Below are 22,138 nucleotides of genomic sequence, written 5' to 3'. Positions count from 1 at the left end.
TATTTGGCTGTGCATTTAAATCAATAAAAACTTTGTGTCCTTTCTGTTTAGAGGCTGGAAAGAGAATACGGTTGTCCTTGTGTGACTGGAAAGCCTAAAGTAGCATTCAGAGAGAGCATTGAGGCCACTGTACCGTAAGTATTCAGTCTTAATAAGTGCTGCCAGACCAGGGTCCGAGGGTATTTACTTAGGTTCTTGGAGGATATGCAGAATTGGAAGGGTGTCAGAAACCTCCAAGAAGTAATTTTATTGGCTATTTGTAGCTGTTTTCACCTCATTAGTTCAATAACCTGCAAGAATTAATTAAAATCACTTTGACTGGCGACTATTCTCTGCTACTTTCACTCCATGCTGTGGATGCCATAGAACTTGCATGTGCCAAGGAATAATTTCCTGCAAATAGAGAACATGAAATATTAGAACTATCCAAGTTTTAGGGAAATCTGGGAAGTGTATTTTATTTCTGAGCATGGAACCAAAACAAGGTTCTGGGTTTTTTTGTTTTTTTGGGGGGGGTACTTTATGCCATGTTCCATTTCTTTCCGATTTTCCTACCTCTTTTTTCCTATTCATAAAAATTATTGAGCTGTAGACCAGGATAATTCAGAATGAGGTTCACAGAAAAAAACATCCTAAAACAATGTCTGATACACTTTTATTTGAAGGCTATATTTTCAGATCTGTAATGCAAATGTGCTCTTAGGCTTTTGAATTGTGAAACAAAAAGTTTGCAAGGCTGCTCTAGTTTGTTCCAGGATGCAAAATAGTTAAACTTTGTGCGGATAATGAAAATTGAATGAAAATGTGTATGTTTTTTCTGTTTGTGTGCTTGCGTGTGTGTATGTGTGTATCCACTCTTGTCCTTTGTACATCTGCTATTTCAGTTCCCACTGCCTTTTCTGAACAATATGCAGTACCACTGCTGAGTCTTCCCATATTTCATGATTGCATGAAAGTGAGTTCCCTGGCTGGCATTATCTTGTAATGCTATGATGTTTTTAGGAAAAGCATAGGAGGTGGACTTTGCTCTAACCTTGCAATTAACTCACATCTTACCAAAGGGCTCCGCCTGCATATGACACTAAAAGGGAACGAGTGGCTAAAGCTTTAGAGAGCAAAGTCATATTTCAAAATGTCCTTGACAGGATTGAACATTGGGCTAAACCCAGCAGGATGATTGATTACTCTGGCTTATGTGCCACTCAGATATGTTCAACTCTGAGCAGCAGCACTTATTCTAGAGTTCAGTTTTTTTAAAGTACTAGGGGCATGTAGTAATACTTAGATAAAATATATGAGCATATCCAGTCAGCAGGATTTGTAACTAACATAACCCAGCCACAACTGTTGCTATATCTTGAGGAGGCAGTCAAGTATTCACCACTATTATAAAGGCCCTTTGAAATAGCCAGGTCTTGGAAGCCTACTTCCCTAACAGGGAAGAGATCACACTTTTCTGTTTGCTATACCAGGCCTGACATTGGGAATACTCAACAGTGAATTCCTGTGACTAGCTAGGGGAAAAAACTTCGAATGCACACCAAGAGCATTGGTGGAGCAGTGGGCTAATGCCTCCTTAAGTAACACCAGCTGCCTGCAATTAGTGCAGGTTCGAGTCCCACCAGGCTCAAGGTTGACTCAGCCTTCCATCCTTCCGAGGTAGGTAAAATGAGGACCCAGATTGTTGGGGGCAATAAGCTGACTTTGTAAAAATGCCACTTGGGGGCGGGGATGAAAGCCATAATAAGCAGGCATATACATAGAATGAAGGCTATTGCTAAGCACATTGATTTATGCTTCTTAGATTGTGAGCCGCCCTGAGTCTTCGGAGAAGGGCGGGATATAAATGGGATTTAAAAAAAATAGAATTTCTAGTTTCCAAGATTCAGTTCAGGAAAATAAACAATATTCATCTTTGGTTAAATTTCGGTCTTCAACTCAGCTGAGGTCCTTTTTGGTCCTCAACTCAGTCCTGTAACTGCTAGTTTGAAAAATGGAATCCTTACAAGCATTTAGATTCCCTACCAAGACATCTTTGATCAGTGCAACATGAATTTTGAAACTGATGTTAATACATTCAGTTTGACTGTTCTCTGGACTTGGGCATCTTATTCAATCCCTGCTGTTCTTCCCAATAATTGCCATGAGTTCCCTGTCAAGTTTAGATTTGTTACAATAGAACTCACAGCTCTGGTCTTGTGGGGCTTTGTTTGGATAATACAGATGGTTTAAAAGCCAAAATATTCCATGCTTTTTTTGCCCTCTCATTGAATGCTAGCATTAAGCCCCATTCCCATTCTGCAAACAAATGCTGGGATCTGCTTTTGACTAGAGTAAGAGTGTTATCTTGTTCTTCGGGCTATCTTGCTCTTACTTGTTGCTGGGCATGGATCAGATCATACTGCACTTAGAGTACAGGCTACAGGAAGTCCTCGATTTACAACCATTCAAAGTTATAGCAGCTCTGAAAAAGTGACTAATGAGCAATTCTCATACTTATGACCGTTGCACCTTCCCCATGGTCACATGATCAAAATTTGGGTGCTTGGCAACTGGGATGTGTTTTCAATGTTAGCAGCTTCCCAGGGTCATCTGGTAACCATTTGGGACCTTCCCAATTCGCTTCCAACAAGCAAAGTCAATGGGAGGAAGCTGGATTTGGTTTAACACCTGTGTGAGTCTCTTAATAACTGCAGTGATTCACTCAACAACCATGGCAATCAAACCTTAAAATTGAGCATGACTCACTTAACAACAGAAATTCTGCTTCCAGTTGAGGTTGTAGGAGTCCTGGTGGCACAGCAGTTAGAATGCAGTTGTTGTTGTTGTTGTTAGTTGCGAGGTCATGTCTGACCCATCGAGACCCCATGGACAACGTTCCTCCAGGCCTTCCTGTCCTCTACCACCTTCTGGAGTCCATTTAAGCTCACACCTACTGCTTCAGTGACTCCATCCAGCCACCTCATTCTCTGTCGTCCCCTTCTTCTATTGCCCTCAATCTTTCCCAGCATTAGGCTCTTCTCCAGTGAGTCCTTCCTTCTCATTAGGTGGCCAAAGTATTTGAGTTTCAGCTTCAGGATCTGGCCTTCTAAAGAGCAGTCAGGGTTGATCTTGTCTAGTACTGACCGGTTTGATCACCTTGCAGTCCAAGGGACTCGCAGGAGTCTTCTCCAGCACCATAGTTCAAAGGTCTCAATTTTTTTGGCGCTCAGCCTTTCTTATGGTCCAACTTTCACAGCTATACATTGCAACTGGGAAAACCACAGCCTTGACCTTACGCACTTTTGTTGGCAGGGTGATGTCTCTGCTTTTTAGTATGCTGTCTAGATTTGTCATAGCTTTCCTCCCCAGGAGCAAGCGTCTTTTAATTTCTTGTAGAATGCAGTATTGCAGGCTAAATCACTCTTCACTGCCAGGAGTTCAAGTTTGAGTCCAACCAGCTCAAGGTGGATTCAAGCCTTCCACCCTTCCGAGGTTGGTAAAATTAGGACCCAGATTGTTGGGGGTAATATGATGACTCCGTAAACCGCTTAGTGCAAGGTCCCCAACCTTTTGGGCACCAGGGACTGGTTCTGTGGAGAAAGGATTTACTGTGGACCAGAGTGCGTGATTTTGTGTGCTGCCTGCATCCCACAGATGGGACTTTGCTTGTTTGTGCGGACCGGTTGTGGGCATGCTGTGGCCCAGTACTGGTCTATGGACCGGGGGTTGGGGCCTCTGGCTTAGAGAGTGTTGTAAAGCACTGTGAAGCAGTATATAAGTCTTACTGCTATTGTAAGTTGAGGACTATTCTGTACATCATTGCTTCCTATTTTGGAACCATTTCTGTCCAGTTTAGTGTCCTTGACTATTGTCTGGATACTCCAGTGTTGTTGTTATATGAAAATAAGATGTATAACTTCCACTGTGCCTTTTTAAAAAAAAAACTTTTTCAAAATATTACTTACCTGGGAGGCAATATCATGGAATAAAACCTCATAGGAAAATTCAAGATAGTCATCATTTCTTTTCTGAAACCATAAAAGAGAAAATGAGTTCAGCAACTACAGTTCTCAGTTAAATGGAGATAATTATATATAATACACAGAATGTATATTTGGGAACTGAATAATCAGAAGAGATTTAGTTTTCCTTTATTTTAGTCATGCAAGGTTAGGTGCAAAGCCCCCACGTTTAAAAAAAATTTCTACTGGCTCAAGCAACTATGGCAGACATGTCAAAACTCATGACGTCGTGCGACGTATCGGAGCTTTTTTCCCATTGCCGGCAATGGGGTGGGCGCAGTTTCCTGGCGACGCGTCCGGCCCGTGGGGCAGCAGTTTGACACCCCTGAACTATGGTTTGCAAATTTAAAAAACCCAGAGTCTTTTATTGAGAAACATTCTAGTCTTATCCCAGCAAATTGGTTATTTTTGCTTATTATTTTATGACCCTTTATTTTGTCATAATATTAAATCATTAGGGACTGACTCCTTGGTTTACTGGATTTTTGTGACCTCATATTCCTTATAGTTTCAGGGGAAAACAGAACATTTTTGTTTTGTTTTGTTTTGTTTTTTTAAAAAGGTAGCACTGTGCTACAGTCTCCTGTTTGCTTTTGGTATTATTCCCAACCTCAAGTAACCTGTTACCAAATTGAAAATAAATGTGCAACAATCAGTCCAGAAAATTTGTACAGCCCTATTATAAAAGAACAAAACAAAATTAAAGGTAAAATGGAGCAGAGTACTCAGAAATGTTCTTTTTAAGCTGGGGTGAAAATGTCTGGCCTGTGGCCTAGTTTTGGTCTTCAAGATTTCTGCAACTAACCTGTAAACCTCTGCTCACCTTTTCACCTTTTCCTCTCTGGCATTTTGTTAGTCTTTCCTGAGCTGATGGATCTTGTAATTTGTGAGTCCCTGATTTCTCTAGAGGGGAGTGTAAAATATCATGACTTTGTTATTTTTTGGCTCCGTATTTTTTTAAAGTTTATTTTTTTTATTAAATTTATTATGCTGCCCGTCTCACTGTCAAGTGAGACTCTGGACAATTGCATTATTTTTGCTCTGGGGAAATGAGTTAGCAATTTTTGAGTCATAAATAGTGAGGTTGGTATTCTTAAAACAGTCATAACGTATAAGTGAGAAGCAGGGGTTTTTTTTGGGGGGGAAGAAACTAATTGAAATCGGTTAAGACTTTGACTTACGATTTGTTTGACGTTTTGAATTTGAATCATATTGTACCAAGTGTTTTCTGTTGAATTCTGCCACATTATATATCCTGCGGCAACCTTGCCTAAGTTGAAAAGAGGCTTCATTTCTGCTGTCATGTTTCCATCGTTATCTGGAAATATAAGAAAAAGTTGTACTAAATAAATCTTGAAACAGAAAAAATGCAGAGCTAGGCGCAGTATTGTGAATATGCACGCATTAGTAAAATTTATCTGGGTATGCAACATGCATTCTTTCTTGTGTATCTGGAACTTGGACTTTGATCTAATAGCCATGTAGCTGAAATAACTATTGAAAAAAGAAAAAACTAAGTCTGGATGGCCAGAACTATGTGGACATGTATTAATCTTAAGATCCATATTGGAGGTACTTATAATTCTAATAGCTACAGACATGCTACAGCCAAATATGATTATTGTTTTGCATCACTGCTAAGACCATAAATAATTTCTGTTTATTTGTTTAGAAAATTTATATGGCTGCCTAACTGAAATGTATAATACTGGGTGTTGAACACCTTACTAAAAATCCACTATAAGTTTTTTAAAAATCCAGTGGAGAGAAAAAAGATATCCTAAGTTTTCGTAATAGCAATTTCACAAAACATATAACGGATACCTCCCCACATATACACATATCCTGACCTGATGCATGAGGGAAAAAAACCCAGGACTTCTCAGCCTTCTGAAAGACTGAGAGAGTCAGGACTCTCCAGATCTCAAGGGTAAAGTTGTTCTGTAGGGCAGCAATCATGACAAAGAAGGTCCTGTAAGATTATAGGGTTTAATGGAAGGGATTTCAATCATTCCCATTCTGTTGGATCTGGAACAGCTAGAAACATTAGAGACCAGACGATGCAGCAAGTAATCTCACCCCCCTATCAAGTATGGCTTCAAAGGCAACTCAACATAGAGCACAATGCAGTAATCCAATTGAGAAATGATTAAGACATGAGCAGAACCCAGTCCACCCCACCCTGGTCCAGGAAGTGGATTCAATTGGCACACAAGACAAATCCTTGCAATAGCCCATCTGGTCAAGGTTGCCATTTGCTTTTAGAGGAGTGCTCCCAGATAGCCCACCAATTTTGTCTGGAGGAGTGCTACTCCCTTAAAAATGAAACATCTGACAAATCTGGGCAATATAGTCTATATGGCCATGTTAATCTTCTGGAATTTTAAAAAAAAATCTGGTATTTTTTTACTAAAGCAATAGATTTACCATGACATAAGTATGCAGGGACCAGGATTCACTTTTTAAGACTCCTGGTTTGTTACTAAGAAAAAAAACAAAAACACTGTAGTCAGAAATGCAAGTAATACATTTATATATTGTTGCTCATTTATGGATTTTAAGAAAAGGCTAAGATATCACAATGCAAACCTTACTGTTTATGTATTTCCATATATCAAAACACAGTTTTCAAAGGGACTGTATCATGATAACTCCGACTGGTTCAAACAAAAGTCAGATCTCATTCTCACCATATTTAGACAGACAGCAGAAATGAAATAAAACAGAACAATATTTTTTAAAAGGAAAAGTGTCAATAGATGCAAAGATCTCATAAAAATATGCGTGCGCATGCAGGAAATGGCCACACATCCCAGTGAACAGGAATATGGTCAGGACTATAGAACTTTGTCTGTTGGAAAAGAAAAATACAAAACCTTCCATTAAAGAGAAAGGAAAGAATCTCTGGAGCTCCCTATCAGCTTTTAGGTAGGAAGATACACTGTAATAATGACGCGGTGGCTCAGTGGGTTAGGACGCTGAGCTTGTCGATCAGAAGGTCGGCAGTTTGGCGGGTCGAATCCCGAGTGCCGTGTGACAGAGTGAGCACCTGTTACTCATCCCAGCTTCTGCCAACCTAGCAGTTCGAAAGCATGTAAAAATGCAAGTAGAAAAATATGGACCGCTACGGTGGGAAGGTAACAGTGTTCCGTGTGCCTTTGGCGTCTAGTCATGCCGGCCACATGACCACGGAGACGTCCTCGGACAAACGCTGGCTCTTCGGCTTTGATGAGCACCGGCACCTAGAGTTGGAAACGACTTGTGGGGGAACCTTTACCTTTACCTTATACACTGTAATAGTTATGTGTTTAAGGTCCTCCCTCATTGGTTATTTGAAAACATTTGCAGATGTTATTTAACTTCAGAATGCAACATTTGAAATGGCAACATTGAGTTTACCTGGTATATTTTTGGTCTCTAATGGCTCGGACAGGTTCTGAATTCTGTTGTAGAATATGCTGTCTGCTTCCTTTGAATGTGTCTCAAACTCCCCTTCCATAGCATAATGTATTTCAGGAGCAACAGGTGTCTCACCATGACGATAAAGTATCTCAGCTGTGCAATTCAGGGAGCTGCCCTGTTGCAGAAATAATTAGACCAGTTTAAAACTTCTGTAGGTATTGCTAGCAGCATGGAATTGCCATTTGGCTTTATTTTAATTCACAGTAAACCTGATGCCATCTGATTGAGATAGATCAAATCTTACTTTACAGCAATGTTGCTCAACCTTGGTAATTTTAAGGTTTGTGGGTAATAATAAAAGGCTGAAAGGTTTACAATAGCCTTCTATGTTGGATTCTGTTCTGCTATTCCTTTCTGCTCTGTCATGTCACTAGAACCATTTATGTAAAAAAGATAAGATGTCATTTCATATTTATCCTCCACCTTATGTTGTGGGATGATTCATTAGCAAGAACCTGATGGTATATGTAAGGCATCCATTAAACAAAAAATTAAATGAGATCACATCACACCAAGTCCTAGTTTTTTAAAGTCGTTTTGCATTAGATGAGAATAGAGATTTGGGAAGGGTGGAGTGGCTTTAGGCCTTCACTTCTAGATTGAGAAGAACAAGGACCTTTGTTTTTGTTTTAATTGCCATTATATAATAAACCACATATGTGAGCTTAGGCCATAAAACATGACTAATAAATTACAACAGCTTTGAATTTGCTCTCCCTCACACAGACAGTTTTTCACCACCAGTATTGCTATCGGCAACCACGAGAGGGTGGGTGATTTGAGGATTCCTGCTCTAAATAGGTAGTAGATTAGATTAGAAGACACTTCCAACCTATGATTATGAGGAAGTTGGCTTAGAAAAGAGGAAAGATTTTAACCTCAACCCCTACAGACATGCATCCATAAACACACACCCCAGAAGCCTTCCCCTTTGCCTTTCTCAAAATAGCTTCCCTCATTCCTAATAGTAGCTTCAAAATAGTGATTTGGGGCAGGGCTGCCCACATTATGTATGTTTATTTGGGGTGGGGAGGCAGGTTAGGGCTCCAGCATCTATGTCAGTCCTTAAAGGTCATCCAGTTTATACTAAAGACAATATAAGACACAAACTTACATTCTGAATACTTTCTTTCACTTCAAACCTAAGGTGGTATTTATGCCCAGTACCTGGAATGTCCTAAAATAAAAAGAGAATTATTACATTGCTTACCTTGAATATGTTGGTAGAGCTTGCTATTCTTTATCTGTATGGGTTTATTACTGAAAACAGGAAGGGAAAGGTGTAAAGCCTTAAGTTAAGCCGTTTACTGAAAAACAAAGTGAACTGTCATAAAAGTGATTCTTTAGAATTCTGTTGTGTTTATGAAATTCATAGTGTGGCAACCTTGCAAGGATAAGCACATGGTACACTTATTCCATCCTTTCCAGCTTGTGTTTTAATGTGTTTTGAGGACTACAAACCCCATAACCTCAATAAGTATGATTGGGCTGTGAGGGTATAGTCCCAGATCAGTATCGTTATTTATTGAACGCAAACAACTGTAACAATGTTTGGTTTTTAAAAAAAAAAAAATGTTTCCCATTGATATTTTCAATTTGAAGAGCCATGGTAGGGCAGTGGTTAGAATGCAGTATTGCAGACTAATTCTGCCGACTGCCAAGCAGTTTGGCATTTCAAGTCTCACCTGCTCAAGGTTGACTCAAGACTTCCATCCTTCCAAGGTCGGGGAAAATGAGGACCCAGATTGTTGGGGGGGAGGGGCAATAGGGTGACTCTGCAAACTACTTCGAAAGGCCTGTAAAGCCCCTACATATGTTTTAAGCGCTACTGCTATTTACCGGGCTCTGGGAAATGCAATGATTGTAGCTGTTGAAATCCCATTAAGGCAGACATGTCAAACACAAGGCCTGGGGGGGGGGCGGATCCGGCCCGCGAAGTGGTTTCATGTGGACCGCGAAGCCATCCTGGAAACAGTGAGGGAACGGCCCCCGCTGCCTTGGCCCTGGCCCAGAGACCCTCCTTCTGCCAGAGATCTGTCCCACTCCTGCCCAGGCCCCCACAGACACCCTTGTAGAGCTGGCCATGCCCACCCGGTAGGCCATACGCACTCTACCCACGCCCACCCAGTAGGCCACACCCACCCGGCCCCCTGAGGGCAACTGCAGTGCTGATGCGGCCCTCAATGAAATTGAGTTTGACACCCCTGCATTAAGGGATGATGTATGATATAAGAACCTTGGTGGAGCAGTGGGCTAATGCCTCCTTAAGTAACACCAGCTGCCTGCAATTAGTGCAGGTTCGAGTCCCACCAGGCTCAAGGTTGACTCAGCCTTCCATCCTTCCGAGGTAGGTAAAATGAGGACCCAGATTGTTGGGGGCAATAAGCTGACTTTGTAATAATGCCGCTTGGGAGGGGTGTGTGTGAAAGCCCTAATAAGCAGGCATATACATAGAATGAAGGCTCCTGCTAAGTTTGTAAAGCCGCCCTGAGTCTTCGGAGAAGGGCGGGATATAAATGGAATTAAAATAAAATAAAATAAATAATAAATGTACTGAGTTGAAGGGGCTTAAAAATTGAAAATTGGATTCGTATGGTGGGCGAGGAGAGAAGTTGGGACGAGGGGGAAAGGTTCATTTTGTTTTGTTTTTCCCCAGGAAGGGAGTCGCCTCCGGCTCAAAGGCCAAAGCCTCCCCTGTCAGGTCTGCCCTCTCGGGACTCTCTCCCGCCTGCTCGTGGCAGGTCTGTTAACTCTGCCGTGACTGCCGGTTTTTGGTGCCGGCTGTAAGTTAGCCGGGCGCGGTGCTGCCGGCCTGAGCCCGCGCCTTTTCCTCCTTCCCTGCCTGCCTGCCTTCCGGGCTCACCTCCAGGCTGGCTTGACTCACTTGCCCCATTTCGAAGAGCCTGTGCGGGCTGCCGCGCTGATAGGCGATGTAGTGGAGCACCACGCTGGCGGCTCTGTTGGCCGGGTAATGGGACGGCGGGATCTCCATGGCGCTCGGGGAGAGTTTTTCGCCGCCGCCGCCGCGAGAAGGCTTCCCGAGGAGCGCCTGGGCGGAGCCGGCTGCGGCGCACAGCGGCCATTCCGGGTGGGCGAGCACCAGGGAAGCCGGAAGCAGCAGCTGGAGGAGCCGAGCGGCGGCTCCTGGGCCGCGAAGGGTCCGCATCTCTGCGGGCTTGGATCCGACCGCGGCTTCGCTGCAGGAGCCCCGAATCGGTCCCAGCTTAGGAAAGAGGCGGCGGTTCGGAGACCATTTAGGTCAGATTCCTTTGCCAAACTCCTCTTGGGCGGCGTCGGCTCTAGAAAGAATAACGAGACGATCCTTTCCGGCTTTGGGGGCTTAATTGCTTCTTCCTGGCCATTAAATACTCTCCAAAGGGATTTGCAGCCAGAGGGCAAAGAATGACAGCCCATCCCGGAGAATGTTTGCTTAGGACCAGAGGTCGCTTGGCCCCCGGGTGCTCCTGCCCTCCCCGTCGGCGCTGCAGCTGCGTTTTCCCGGGCGGAGCAAGCCGAGCTCGTCCAACGGCTTCGGGCTGTGCTCCCTCTTAGCCAGGCCCACATCGCCGAGCTGTTGTGGGAAGTGATGAGCGGACGGGGAGGGCTGTGGACTCTGCCCTGAGAAAAGCAAATATTGGGCTTGTCGCTTGAGGCCTCCGAACAAGCAGGATTTGCTTTCTACCCAAGCTTTCCCCAAAGTGCAATCACGCTGTCAACACGTTCATTTAATCATCCTTCCATTCAGTTCTGCCCAAAGAGAGAAATTCTGCTTAATTCTCTTATTAGCTTCTCACTCAAACCAAAGGCACTGTAAATCTGTTTTCTTCCCTCGTTATTTATAGGTGATAATAACCTGCAGTATATATAAACATAACATCTTCCTGGTGCCCCCTCCTCCAAAACCAATGTTTTTTTAAAATGAAATGTCTTAATATAAAAATACAGGAGTACTAAGAGTAGTAAGAGTGAGGAAGATTCTCAGGGATGACTCACACCCTGGACGGTATCTCTTTACTCTCCTACCATCCGGTAGGAGATATAGGAGTATAGCCAGCAGTACCAACAGTCTGAAAAACAGCTTTTATCCATGGGCTTTTAGGCTTTTGAATGGGACATAATCTCTGTGAACTTATGCAGAATTGACTTGGGAGGCCCGTGTGTGGTGTAGTTGGTTCACATGGTGTGGTAGGATGGAGGGTTTGTTGTCACTGTGTGTTGGGGGGAGAGAGCACTGGGGGGGGAGGCTCAGCTAATCTCAATGTACACATGTTGTACTTTGACAATAAAGGTTTATTATTATTTATTATTATTACATATCACAACCGGAAAGGGACCCTGGACTGTTGACTTGTGTAAAAAAAATTGCATTTGATAATTGCCTGCACGTCTGAAGATCAGTGCTGATCACACAGAGAAAAGCTGCTTGCCAACATAACCATTACACATAGTATTAAATAACCAGAACAGATGTGATTTGACTGCAACATAATGTTTGCATTTTTTGCAGGTTTGATTATACTCATAAAAAGCAGTCTGGTGGGGCAGGCCAGTATGGAAAAGTTATAGGGTATCTGGAGCCTCTAGATCCAGAGAATTATACAAAACTGGAATTTTGTGACAAAACAATTGGGACAAATGTTCCAAAACAGTTTCTGCCTGCTATTGAAAAGGTAATATATACTTATTTCAGTTTTGTTATATTAACTATGAACCAGACAGTATTGTAGACTAGTACTGTTATAATTTTTCTTTCAGAGTATAATTGCCTTGAGTTACAATTCTAGTGGATGGTGAGATTTCTTTTCAAGTCAGAATGATAAAAATTAGATCCCAAATTTTAAGCAAACACCAGCAGTTTTTGGAAGTTGTAGATATATGGGGAGACCATTATAGGGCTTGAGTTCATCCCTCACTTAGGATTTTAAACCATGCAAATGGCTCATTTCTTTTTTGCAATAACCTGATTTTACAATATTTATGTGGTCTCTAAGAGTCAGCAGTGTGTGTGTGTGTGTGTGTGTGTGTGTGAGTGAGAGAGAGAGAGAGAGAGAGAGAGAGAGAGAGAGAGAGAGAGAGAGAGAGAGATGTAGATGTATGCTTTCTTTTGAGAGCTGGCAATAGAATATAATTTTTAATGTGGGCCAGTTTCTTATAGTAAAAAATATAGCAGTAAAGGGCTATCTTATGTTTTATAGGGTTTCCGTGATGCATGTGAGAAAGGCCCATTAACAGGTTACAAGATTTCAGGGATCCGATTCGTCTTGGAGGATGGAGCTTCTCACATGGTGGATTCTAATGAAATTTCTTTCATCCGAGCTGCTGAAGGTGCCATGAGACAAGGTATGAAGAAATTTTCTTTCAAACCCTTTCTCTCTTGCGTGTACTATTCTTTATAATTTATCCACAATACTTATACAGGTAGTCTTCAACTTAATGACCATTCACTTAATGATTGTTCGAAGATACAAGTGTGCTGAAAAAGCATCTGGTCCTTACACTTATGACCATTACAGTATCTCTACCATCGTGTGATCAAAATTGCCATTTGCAATTTCCCAGGTGATTTCCAACATGCAAGGCCAATCTTGGAAGTCTGATTTGCTTAATGATTGTATGATTCATTTAATGACCATAGTGTTTCTCTTAATGACTGAAAAGGTCATAAAATTGGATGTGGTTATTTAATAACCCCATTGCTTAGCAACAACAGTTACAATCCCAATTTATATATTTATATAAATACTTAAAGACAGTTCTTTCTAGCCAACCAACCCACAGATCATGCGTCTAGTTCTTTCATTTTATTGCTATCTACCACTTTACCTTTCTTATGACTTTAGATTTGTCTTTATGTTCTGAAGAATTTCATTTCTTTCCTATTTAGACCTGCTTGTCATGATTTCTCTCATCTTGTTGTTTGACTTTGAAACAAACATATTTGGGTTTTATATTAATATGTGGATGTAAATTTCATAAAATGATTGAATGTAGGTGTTAGAAGAGTTTGTAGATCATCTAATGCAGCTCTCTATTGAAACAGGAATCCACTAAGCAGTGTTTAACAAACTGTCACCTGATGCTCATTTCAAAATCTTCAGCAAGGGAAATCCCTCTTGATTCTAGATCAGGGGTGTCAAACTGCTGGCCCACGGGCCGGTTGCACCCACCCCAGCTCCGGCAATGTGAAAAAAGTCACGATACGTGGTGAGTTTGACACCCGTGTTCTAGATGGACTGTTCACTATTTATATTCTGCTTCCTCTAATAGGCATGGCCATAAAACTGCCTGTCTTGAGGTATTTCATGCAACTGTTCTTTACAAATAATGTCTTTTATTATTACTCAGCCTGAACTGAAAACAAGTCTTTACATGCTGCAGATCTATGTAGATATATCATTCATTCATTCATTCATTTATATATATTATAAATATATTAAATTTACTTGCCGCCCATCTCACCACAAGGTGAGTATGTGTGTTAAATAGTAAATATAAAAAGGCATGTGGCTGTATAGGCGGTGTATCGTCCCTTCCTTTTTAACTCAGCTCTGAAAGAGGCAGCAACATGTATCCTTGAACCCATTATGGATGTGGAAGTCGTAGCTCCAGCTGAATTCCAAGGACCAGTCATGGCTGGAATTAATCGCCGTCATGGTGTTATCACAGGGCAGGAGGCAGCTGAAGACTATTTTGCTCTCACTGCTGAGGTATGTACTACTGAGTGTCATCTAAAGTTACTGTTCAAATAATTACTTCATTCGTATCTATTTATCAAAACACTTTCTGTAACAAATCTGAACAGTTAAGTCATTGAAATACCTGCCGTGGGCTTCTGCTGTGAGACATGGCCAACAGAAGACATCTCCATAAATAAGCAGAAACAACAATTGCTGTGAAGAATGAGACCCCAGTGAGTAGGCTGGTCTTTTGAAGCTCTCCAGAGAATAAGGAGATCAGTCATGAGTACGCCTGGCAGCAGCTTCTTGTGAGAAAACCATAAACAGTCTCTTGTGGATTTGAGTGCCAAGAACCAAGGAAGGCAACGTCTTTACTTTCATTAGTAGCACGGCTTTTACATAAGGACATTAAGCCGTACCAACTCACTTTCTAATCACATTTAGAAATGTTCAGTTTAATCACCTTATCCATATTAGAGACCTTAAAGGTTAAGATTTGTGAAGAGCGAAACGAAGGAATATAAAGTTGGACTGTTTAATCAGATAAATTATTTGTTTGATATTTCCGGTAACTCCTAGTGGATTATTTTTTTTCTGAATCAAGACTGATACTGAAAAGATAATGATTTCTGGATTTCATAATAGATAAAAATTAGAATAGGAGAAGTGTTCTTTATTGTTTGTACTTTTAAAAAGTGGATGAAAAGTTGTTAGTTTATGCTCAGTGTAATGAAGATTGGAAGCCACATGTTTATTTTTATGTTTGTTGCTGTCATCTTTCCTATTTTTTTTCTTTTCCTTTTTTTCCTTCTAGTTTAGTTTGTATTAGTTTTTTTTACTATGTTTATTAAGAATTTTAATAAAAGGGGCATGGTGGCTCTATGGTTAGCATGAAGGTTTGACAATCATCAAGCCCAAGTTTGAGATCTGGGTACTGCATGGTGAGGTGAACTCCCACCCCAGGCTCCAGCTCCTGCCCACCTAGCAGTTTGAAAGTTTGAAAAATGCAGGTAGATAAATAGTTATCATTTTGGTGGGAACCTGCAGGGATAGAAGAGGTGAGCTCCCATTGGCCATTCCTTGGGCAATGATGATGTCACGGGCTAATTCATCTTGGCTGGGAAGCCCCATGGTGGCTGCTTCTGGGTCTTGTCAGCTGCCAAATACCTACAGCCAATGCAGTAGACACTCGGCTTTCTGTGTATGGCCATAATAAATAAATAACTTCAATAAAAGTAGGTATAACTGTTCATTTTGGTACTTTTGTTATTTAAAGTTCATTTGCTAATGCTCTCAGATGAATGATGTGTGGAAGAGACCATCCGGGTTGTATTTTTATGACACAAGAAATTCGGATTACTTGGCTTGGTTCACACAATCTCTGAGCCAGAATCCTCAGAAGAGGAAACCTGGGTGTTTAATCTTACAGTTCATACAGCAGATGCAGTTATTATCAATAACTTTTATGTTTAAAGTGTCATGAGATTCTTTGTTATTAATCAAGTTACAAACAGAGAATGAGGGAGCTGCATATCATGCCTTGAACCTATCCCAAGAAGCTAAACTTTACCGTGCAGTTAGTGGTAGGTGCGTTAAGTAACTTGTAAACCCCAAGTTGTAATTAAGAGAAGCGGTTATTACCAATTCTCTCTTTTTCCTTAGGTGGCATTGAACAATATGTTTGGATATGCTACAGAACTAAGGTCATGTACAGAGGTAAGTGAGCGGATACTTTCTGGATTTGTTAAAGAAATGTTACAGTTTTCCAGCATTTATGATTATCTCATTCAGATCATTTTTACCGTAGGATACACTTTTTTTTTAAAGTTTTGGTATAGAGGCCGCTTCTGAAACTGAGTAATTAATTGTGTTTAAAGTCACAAAGATGAGCACCGGCCCCTAGAGTCGGAAACGACTAGCACGCATGTGCGGGGGAACCTTTACCTTTACCTAAAGTCACAAAGTAGGAAGAGAGATCCAGGAAGGAAAGAGAAGCTAAAGAAATATGTAGAAAGGAACCTAGCAGAAAAAAGAAGGAATATCTAGGAAATGAGACTGAATAATTTAGAGAAGAGATGATGAGTCTTTACCCTGGCCGCCTCAGATTTTCATCTGGTCTGTTACCCATTTGAGTAATAGGGCTTCACATTTCTGGCATGGTTAGCCACTCCAAGCCCATTTTTCTAAGACTCTAAGACCACCCCCACCAACACTGAGAGGCAAGCCACTAGAACAGGGGTAGGCAACCTTGGCTCTTTTATGACTCGTGGACTTCAACTCCCAGAATTCCTGAGCCAGCTACCTCTGCACTAGAATATAAACTGACAGCAAACTGCACTCCTTACTTGCACTGATGATGTTATCAAGTTTGGGTAATGAAATGTCTGTAAGAAAACAAGCAAGCTCAGCGAGCATCAAGGCTCATATATTTTTTTTCTTTTGCCTCGTTTCCCCTTCAAGGGAAAAAAAATATGGATTTGGGCAAAAATAGCATAAACAGATCTTAACGTTTGTGCAGAAGCTCTTGTTTGCCCACACCTATTTTTCCCCCTTTGTGTTGACTCCTGGTGAAGAACAGTGAGTGCTAGTTGGATGGCTTTGATTGGTTCATTTGAATCACAACTACCTGTGCCCGATGATCCACAGGGACAGGTAAATGTTTGTAAACCACCCAAGGTGGCCTCTAGACAAGATGGGGAGCACATACAGTAAATAAATAAACAAATGACTGGATTCTGCCTTTTGGTTCAAACCTTTTATATTGCCCTTGGTTAAAAGGAATGAGAAGAGAAAGTGAAGGGAAAAAGAGCGCTTCAGAGACCAAGATGTGAATATAGGAAGTTTGGGAGCTGATTTGAAAAGCTAGCTTTTTATTTATTTTATTTATTTATTTATTAAATTTTTATACCGCCCTTCTCCCGAAGGACTCAGGGTGGTGTACAGGGCAATAAATATCAAAATATAAATACAAAAGTTAAAAAGAGTTAAAAAGAATTAAATAATTATGCCCAATATAATACAATAATAAAACTGTGTTAAAACTAAATCCAACCCCAAACCCATCAGACCAGGCCAGATTGTTCAAATAAATAAGTTTTTAAATCACGCCGGAAGGAGCGAAGGTCGGGGGCCATCCGGAGCTCAACCGGCAAGCGGTTCCACAGGTCTGGCGCGCCCACAGAGAACGCCCTCCCCCTGGGGGCCACCAATCGACATTCTCTGATCGGAGGCACCCTGAGGAGGCCCTCTCTGTGGGAGCGCACTGGACGGAGGGAGGTTGATGCCGGCAGCAGGTGCTGCCGTAGGTAATCCGGACCCATGCCATGTAGGGCTTTGTAGGTCATTACCAGCACCTTTTATCTCTAGGAGTGTATGTATTTCAAAGAACTGCAATGCTTTTTGGAATTGTAAACTCAGTTGCTAGTCCAGTTATCAGATACTATGCTTATAAATTTCTCTTCTACCATATAATATATGAAAGCTAGCTCTTTACCATTCAGTAATTGATAAATTGTTTAAATTATTCATAATATGAGAATATTTTCTCTTCAGGGAAAAGGGGAATACACAATGGAATACACAAAATACCAACCCTGTTCATCGAATACACAGGAAGAATTAATTAACCAATACCTTGAAGCAACAGGACAACTTCCTGGGAAAAAGGGCAAGGTCAAAGGTTAATGCACCTTCAGATCAGTCCTATACAAGAAACTGCCCACAAGCTATATTTGTTAAAGATTTACAATTGAACAAATGAAGAAAATTCAGACCAATTTCATCCTGAATCAAAGTTTTGACTTTATTAAGTCGTGAAAAGACTGTTGTTTGTACAGAAATTCCATGAATGAATCACCATCTTAATTTATATTAAAATGTTTTGTTTTAGGGGCTTGATATTAAATGAAGCTGTCAATGTTCTTGTTATCTTTCTGTTTCTTTACACCTCACCATAATGCTCTCTGCATACCTCTGTTCGGTGTTTGAAGCCTTCCCTTAATTAATCAAACAATCAAATGCAGGAGAATCAGCAGATCTCTGCCTGAGTTTTTTGATAATCGCTACCAAGTCTGAACAAGAAGACTAAATAACCTTACTCTGAACTTGAGTACACAAGGCAGACTGTAATGTAAAATGAACATTTGAGGATTATCTAGTAAGTTTAACTTTCTAATAATACCTGAAGATAGATTGCGGGTCAAAGTGATTTTTCCCTTTTCCATTCTTCTAGAAGCAAAGAATATATTTTAATGTTATTGACAATTTTTCCATACCTTGGAATTCACTTCCAGTAAAAAAAAATGATATTTTAATGCCTGAAAAAAAAATTGAGAAGTGGTTCTAGAGAGCCTGACACATCAGTTACTGACTGAAATTAGCTCAAGGCAGTGTTATGTTGTTTCAGTTGCCAGACATTGGATATTATTAAAATGTCTATTTCCTTCAAAGAAATATGTCTGATCTTTCAGAGGAACACCCACCCAAAAATGCAACCTACTTGTACGAATGGAATTTTGTCCCTCCCCAAGACCTTCCATGTGAAGACCGCATTGCAATTTCTACATCTACTTGTGTATTATTGGGAGTGTTGCACTTTACATGCCTGTAGGGCTATCTAAATAAATTAAGTGGGCCAAATGACATTTTATTTGTCTCCTTTAAAGTCTTAAGAGCAAGAAGCTTTCTCATAACTGTCCTAATGTGATGGCAAGGAGAATGAATAATTTTGGCTTTCATATGACATAACTGGTATCCATAAGGAGATATCTATGTCATTTTCCTGGTAATAGTAGAGGTGATTTGCCAGCACTACTTTCTAGGATCTGATTTCAGTTTGAACATGGTACCTCACAGGGTTGTTGTAGTAGGGAGAATAAGAGGAGGAAGGTGTGTTGGATATGCTTGCAACTTTATTTGTGAAAATAATAAAGGTGGGCTATAAACAAATAAATAAATGCACATCATTTATGGATCTGCAGTTAGCCGATTGATGGGAACCCCATCTCACATCTGCTACAAAAACTACCATAGGTGCAGTTCTGGATTTTTGTTTTTGCCACTATAGCAATAAATTTTGAGCTGGTTGTACTGAATGAGTTATTTTTTTCCTTTTTAATTTTAATTTTTCAATTTTCCTGATTCTTCTTTCAACTCTTCTTTCAACAGAGCATGGTGGCACAGGGGCTAGAATACAGTACTGCAGGCTAACTCACTGCTCACTCGAGGAGTTCGATTCTCAGTGGCTCAAGGTTAATTCAGCCTTCCACCCTTCCAAAGTCGCTAAAATGAGGACCCAGATTGTTGGGGGCATTGGGATGAGTCTATAAACCACTTAGAGAAGGCTATAAAGCACTATGAAGCGGTATATAAGTCTAGATGCTATTGCTAAAGTAGAGCAAACTTTTTTTCAAAATGAATAGGATTGTCTAAGATAGGGGTCTCCAACCCCCAGGTCTCCAACCCACAGTCCACTATTGGGCTGTGGCCATTTGCAACTGGGCTGCAGGCTGACGCACACACAGGCAGCTCAACTTGTGTGAGCGGCATCCAGCGCACACGGGGCGCATCATCCCACCAGTCATGCAAATCAAGCTGCGCAGACACTGGTCCACCACTTGCGTGGATTGTTTCCCCTCTCCCCGCCCCCCCCCCCAAGCCAAGCCAGAAAGGTTGGGGACTGCTGGTCTACAATATGAACCTGGCCACCTGCGGGTTAGATCCAGGATCCTTCTATCTCCTTTGGGTAATTATGTGAGCTGAGTGTGTCTGGATCAATGAAATGGTCAAAAAAGAATTTATACCACTTGCCTGCTGGGAAGAAAGTGGCAGTCTACCCTTTCTTAAAAAGCCCTCTCTGAAGCCAACTGTTTTTGACCATTTACCCAGTCTATTTCTGGGTAATATTGTTGAAACTGATGCTAAGTATCCAGCTATATCAAATTGTAGGAAAAAAATGTATTGTCTGAATCTCTAAGAGGCACATATCCCTGTATCCCTTGATACTATGAATGAGATGGAAATGGCACTGATTGCTTTGATGGTATTTGATGCCATTGAGCACATTATAAAGAGGAGGAGTGTTCTGCTTCTACCGGAGAGTAGAAGCTACTGGTAATCAAGGGAAAGCAGTGGTCAGGTATTGTTCCGGGGGGAAGAGGTATGTGCACAGGGCTTGGTGGTTTCCCCCAATTTCAGGGGTGTCAAACTCGCAACGTCACGTGACGTGCCATGACGTATCGTGACTTTTTTTCCATTGCCAGCAATAGGGAGGATGCGGTTTCGCCATGATGCATCCAGCTTGCGGACTGGCAGTTGGACACCCCTGCCCTATTTTATTTAGTATCTATATGGAACCATTGAGGGAGAACCAGAGAAGCAACACAGGGCCCTCACGGAGGCTCCTTGTTCACAAATAGCTAGTGGGCAAGAAGGTTAAAAATACTGCCATTGGTATAATTCACATGAGTACAGATCATCCTTGACTTATGAGTGTAATTGAGCCTAGAATTACAGTCATAGATTGTTGCAGTTGTTAATCACTATGTGACTGGACTCAAGTTTACAGCCACTTTTGTGACGATTGTTAAATGAACATGGTGGTCATTATGTGAACGTGGTAGTTGTTAAGAGGACGTGGTGGTCAAGTGAATCCATTTTACCCAAAGGGTTTTTTTTTAAAAAGAAACCAGAAGTAAACCCCGGAAACTTGCAAAAAACATTGAAAATTGTGGTCATGTGACCGCAGGACACAGCAAACGTCTGTAATGGTAAGCCTGTTGCAAAGCATCTAAAATATAATCACATGACTGTGGGATGGAAGTGGTCTATTGTAATTTTGAAATTGTGTTGGAAGCATCTTTGGGGCGGGGCGGAGACTGTCATAACTGAACAGTCACTAAGTGATCAGTCATGCATCTAGGACTACCTATAAATCTACACATTAGATTAGACTCCCTGCATTAATTCCATGCTACATTTTGCATTTAAAACACTACCTTGTGCATTTCAATTTGAGTGTCATGATTCTTGACTCTATGGACAAGCAAATGTGAAATGTTGCAAAACCTGGAATAATATTTGACATTGCCTTCAGATAATTTTTTCCCTTGTTGGCCTTGTCATCATAGCTCACAAAAGTACACTCAATGGAAATTAAGGTATTAAAACCAGGTATTAGAGCTGATCTATTTATACACAGATCCTCATTGCAATTAAGGGGAATTAGATTGTTTTCAGTCCATATAAAAGTACACTTTCTGCAATTAACACTTAAATGTGTGGTTTTTAAAAATTAACCAGCCTTAGACCTAAAGATTTGAATTGTATGTTTAAAAAGGCTCTACATCTTTGTTCCATGCAAACTGCAACTGCAGTTTGCTTCTGAAGCAAGTGTCACTTGCAATCAGACACCTTAATTCTAATGCCGGCGGGTGACTCCCAGAGGGAGGGCCTTCTCTGTGGGTGCGCCTGCCCTTTGGAACCAACTTCCTATGGAACTTAGGACTGCCTCCGACCTCCGTTCATTTCGCCGGGACCTAAAAACTTGGCTCTTTGAGCTGTCTGGCCTAGACTGAGGGGTTTTTAATTGGGTTTTAAAGTTTTAACTTTTGGGCTTTAAATTTAATTAATTGTTTTAAATTTATTTTAACTTTTGTATTGTATGGTTTTAATTGCCCTGTAAACCGCCCTGAGTCCTATGGGAATAGGGCGGTATATAAATCAAAATAAAAAAATAAAAAAATAAAAATAATGCACGTAGAAGCAGCAGATTAGAGCCTGGACTGTGTTAAAACCCCTTACTGCTTACACAAAAATTCAGATGTAATTTGTCTTTCAAAAAACAATATAACCTTGTTTCTATCTTCTAGTCAGCTCTGCTAAATTTACCCGTAAGTTCTTTTTCCTGTACATTTTGAAATAATTAGATGGAGCATTTATGGTAAATTTTAGTTTACTCTACCTAAAATTACATAATTAGAAGGCTGCTGGCAGACT

The 22,138-nt window shown here is 41.0% G+C and overlaps 2 protein-coding genes across 3 annotated transcripts in view; one reads left to right on the top strand and one right to left on the bottom strand.

The window, feature by feature from the left end:
* Window positions 1-18,063, top strand: part of GFM1 (G elongation factor mitochondrial 1) — a 51,355-nt gene extending 33,292 nt beyond the window's left edge. The window contains exons 13-18 of one of the 2 annotated variants that reach the window (XM_081329006.1): window positions 52-134; window positions 11,974-12,136; window positions 12,662-12,806; window positions 14,013-14,173; window positions 15,806-15,859; window positions 17,696-18,063. In XM_081329006.1, the coding sequence (XP_081185132.1) occupies window positions 52-134; window positions 11,974-12,136; window positions 12,662-12,806; window positions 14,013-14,173; window positions 15,806-15,859; window positions 17,696-17,827 (738 nt within the window). In that variant the 3' untranslated portion in view covers window positions 17,828-18,063. Of the gene's footprint in view, window positions 1-51; window positions 135-11,973; window positions 12,137-12,661; window positions 12,807-14,012; window positions 14,174-15,805; window positions 15,860-16,603; window positions 16,780-17,695 lie in introns of those variants that run through there. The other variant, XM_081329007.1, reaches the window with a different exon arrangement.
* LOC308668811 (latexin-like) lies at window positions 176-10,720 on the bottom strand. Its single transcript, XM_081329008.1, has 6 exons — window positions 10,330-10,720; window positions 8,581-8,643; window positions 7,404-7,581; window positions 5,186-5,322; window positions 3,948-4,010; window positions 176-393 (listed from the first exon to the last, which is right to left on the bottom strand). The coding sequence occupies exons 1-6, from the start codon at window positions 10,630-10,632 to the stop codon at window positions 310-312; spliced, it is 828 nt and encodes a 275-aa protein (XP_081185134.1). The 5' UTR covers window positions 10,633-10,720; the 3' UTR covers window positions 176-309.
* Window positions 18,064-22,138: the final 4,075 nt, after the last annotated feature.

This window comes from Vipera berus (assembly GCF_964194415.1).
Source record: "Vipera berus genome assembly, chromosome: 5".
NCBI lineage: Eukaryota > Metazoa > Chordata > Lepidosauria > Squamata > Viperidae > Vipera > Vipera berus.
The sequence above is the reverse complement of the archived record's forward strand: the minus strand, read 5'-3'. Positions and strand labels throughout refer to the sequence as shown.

Coding starts and splice junctions, on each gene's coding strand:
- LOC308668811 (XM_081329008.1), bottom strand. CDS start 10,632: ATGCGGACCCTTCGCGGCCCAGGAGCCGCCGCTCGGCTCCTCCAGCTG. Junction 8,644..10,329: donor TGAGTCAAGCCAGCCTGGAG/GTGAGCCCGGAA, acceptor TTTTTATTTTAG/GACATTCCAGGTACTGGGCA. Junction 394..3,947: donor TCCATGATATTGCCTCCCAG/GTAAGTAATATT, acceptor CTCTATTTGCAG/GAAATTATTCCTTGGCACAT.